Below are 3,204 nucleotides of genomic sequence, written 5' to 3'. Positions count from 1 at the left end.
CTGAGGTGTAAGGATCCACCACTCAAACCTCCCGCAGAAGGGAATAAACACGTTCTGTCGCTAAAAAGGCAGAGATACCAAATCACAACTTCTTTTTTTATTAAGAGGAAAAAAAAAGGGAGAGGAGATGGCATTACAGATACACGTGCATTCCCTACATCTTTGCAAGTTACACCATTTATTACCTTTATGCAACCACATCATAAAAGCTTCAGCCAAGGTACCACCTAAACTGAGGAGTATATACCCTTCCACACACACTTGTGTTTATTTACCCTTGTGATCCATGTTTACTAAGCAACTTCAACGCACCACTTCAATCCACTGCACACGGGCTTGAAATGTTTTCGTGGTTCCTCTCCAAAAATTTCAAAGATAAACCACTGCCTCAGGAAACCAAAAGCTGCACACTAAACTGCAAGCACGTTACTTCTGGCCGTGCCCCTGTACTGGTCCAACAAGCAGAATTACGCGTTTTATGAACAGTAATAAAACGCTTGCTTACCTGAGACTGACACTTTCATGAGGGCTTCCAGGGGTCTGTTGTTGTCCAGATCGCGACTGAGTTTGAGTTCCCCAGTGGCAGAGTCCAAAAGGAGCAAGTTTAATTCATTGCCTTGCACAAAGGTGTAGGCCAGGCTGTCAGACACATCGGGGTCGTGAGCTGGGACCTTGCCAATCACGCCAGAGGGGAAGCTGTTGGACTTGTTGGTCACATAGTTATTGAAGAGGATCTGGAAGTCCTGCAGCACAGGTGGGTTATCGTTCTGGTCCAGGAGGCGAATGTGTACTGTGGCCCGGCTCACAAGAGGGGCCGAAGTGGCCTGCACCACGATCACGTACTCCGTCCGGCTCTCGTAATCCAGGTCCATCAGAGCAGTGAGGTCTCCATTGAGCAAGTCTAATTGAAAGACCTCAGGGATGTTCCCCTCTACGATCTGGTACATGATCTGTGCGTTGGTCCCCTCGTCAGGGTCAGCCGCACTGATCCGTGCCACAATAGAGCCCACAGGGCTGTTCTCCTCCACAAAGATGTCAAATTCGTCCTTCTCAAAGACAGGAGGGTTGTCATTGATGTCCAGCACAGTCACTTGGATATCCACAGAGGCTTTCAGTGGTGGGCTGCCCCTGTCCACAGCAAAGGCTCGCAGGCTGTAGACAGCCACGTTCTCACGGTCCAGCTTGCGCAGTGTGCGTATCACTCCAGAAGTGGGTTCGATGTAGAAGTCTCCGTCTCCATCATCACCACCTTGGAATGTGTAGAGGAGACGGCCATTGAGGCCTGAGTCACGGTCGGTGGCAGACAGCTGCAGGACGCTGGTGGAGAGCGGCACATCCTCAAAAACTGAGCCCTGGTAGCGGTCGCGCAGAAAGCGGGGCGCGTTGTCATTGGCATCCAGGATGAGGATCTCAACATAGGTGGTGTCTGATTTCTGGGGGATGCCATTGTCATGGGCTGTAATGGCCAATGTGTAAGAGGCTTGGTCCTCATAGTCCAGCTCCATCAGGGTAGTGATGGTGCCCGTGTCAGGGTCGATGCGGAATTGGGGGATGTTATCATCCAAGATGTAAGTGATTCTCGCGTTCTCCCCCGTGTCTTCATCAGTGGCACTGATGGTGACAATGGAGGTGCCGATGGGCTTGTCCTCACTGACACTCACTGTGTAGTGGGAGCTCTGGAAGACTGGGCGGTGCGTGTTGGCATCTGTGACGTTGATGAAGACCTGAACAGTGTCAAAGCGAGTGCCGTCAGAGGCAGTGACTGTAAGCACATACTGCCTCTCCTGCTTGTAATCCAGGGGCAAGGCCAGCGTGATCAGCCCCCCTCCACTCTGGCTGGTGATGGCAAAGCGGTTCCTGGTGTTGCCACTGGTGATCTGATAAGTCACAACGCTGTTAACGTCCCTGTCCACTGCTGTCAGGGTCAGGACACTGCTGCCCACAGCCGCGTCCTCGTTCAGTCTGAGGTGATACACCTTCTCTGTGAAGGTGGGGTTGTTGTCATTCACATCCAGGACAGTGATGGACACGCTGGCTGAGGAGGTCATGACTGGCATGCCATGGTCCCTGGCCTCCACCCCAAAGTGATAGTTCTCTACAGTCTCTCGGTCCAGCTCTGCAGCCACCGTGATCCACCCTGTGCTGTTGTTGATCTGAAAAGGGAAACCAGAGTCACCAGCTACAGGGGCACCTCCAGTGGATGGTGCCATCTCTATGAGTTTGTACTCCAGGCGGGCGTTCTCCCCAGAGTCAGCATCCACAGCCTGGATGTGCAGCACTGAGTAGCCCAGAGGGACGTTCTCCAGCACCGTGGCTTGGAAAGGAGTGCTCACAAAGATGGGGGCGTTGTCATTCACGTCCACGACCTGCACTGACACCATGCCACTGGAGTTGATCAAGGGAGGCCTGCCCCCATCCTGGGCCTTAATCCGGAGTGTGTACTCCCGAATAGTCTCATAATCCAAAGGGTTGATCAGGTCGATGGCGCCGGAGAAAGAATGGATGTAGAACTGGCCTTTCAGGTTGCCGCTCACGATGCTGTAGTGCACCTGGGCATTGCTGCCCCGGTCCCGATCTGTGGCCTGCACCTGTAGTATCTGGCTGTTCACCGGGGCATCCTCTGGCACTTGTACCAGGTAGCGCTTTTCACTGAACTGAGGGTAGTTGTCGTTCTCATCCTCTACAGTGATGTGCACCATAGCTGTGGCGCTGCGTGGTCCTGGATCCTTACCCTGGTCATTGGCTTCCACCACCAGGTGGTACTCAGAGACCTCCTCGCGGTCCACCGGGGCTCGGGTCCTCACAACCCCAGAGCGTGGATCAATCTCAAAGACCCCATCGCCAGCTCCTGGCTCCAGCAGACGGTAAAGCATGTTGGCATTGGCTGGGGCATCGCCATCAGTGGCGCGGATGGTCAGCACCTCGTAACCCACCTCCAGGTTCTCCCGGATGCTCTCCCGGTACTCAGGCTGCTCAAACACTGGCTCATGGTCATTGGTGTCGCTCACGGTCACTGTCAGATAGGTGGTGGCTGAACGACGGCGTGGGGAGCCGTGGTCGGAGGCAGTCACCTTCAACACGTGGGTGTCCTTGGTCTCCCGGTCGAGGCTGCGGGCGGTGACCACGCTGCCCGTCTCAGAGTCGATGGAGAAGTAGTCATTGGAGCGCTCGTCAAAGAGCGCCTCCATGGAGTACGACAGCCGG

At 54.4% G+C, this 3,204-nt stretch overlaps 1 protein-coding gene across 1 annotated transcript; it reads right to left on the bottom strand.

Moving 5' to 3' along the window:
• Nucleotides 1-505: 505 nt before the first annotated feature.
• LOC104547815 (cadherin EGF LAG seven-pass G-type receptor 1-like) lies at nt 506-3,188 on the bottom strand (the record flags this gene model as incomplete). Its single annotated transcript, XM_010193654.1, has 1 exon — nt 506-3,188. A coding segment is annotated over exon 1 (2,683 nt), but the record flags the coding sequence as incomplete, so codon positions are not given.
• Between the last annotated feature and the right edge of the window lie 16 nt (nt 3,189-3,204).

Source organism: Mesitornis unicolor, unplaced genomic scaffold, assembly GCF_000695765.1.
Source record: "Mesitornis unicolor isolate BGI_N332 unplaced genomic scaffold, ASM69576v1 Scaffold42421, whole genome shotgun sequence".
NCBI lineage: Eukaryota > Metazoa > Chordata > Aves > Mesitornithiformes > Mesitornithidae > Mesitornis > Mesitornis unicolor.
This window is presented reverse-complemented; position numbering and strand designations above follow the sequence as displayed.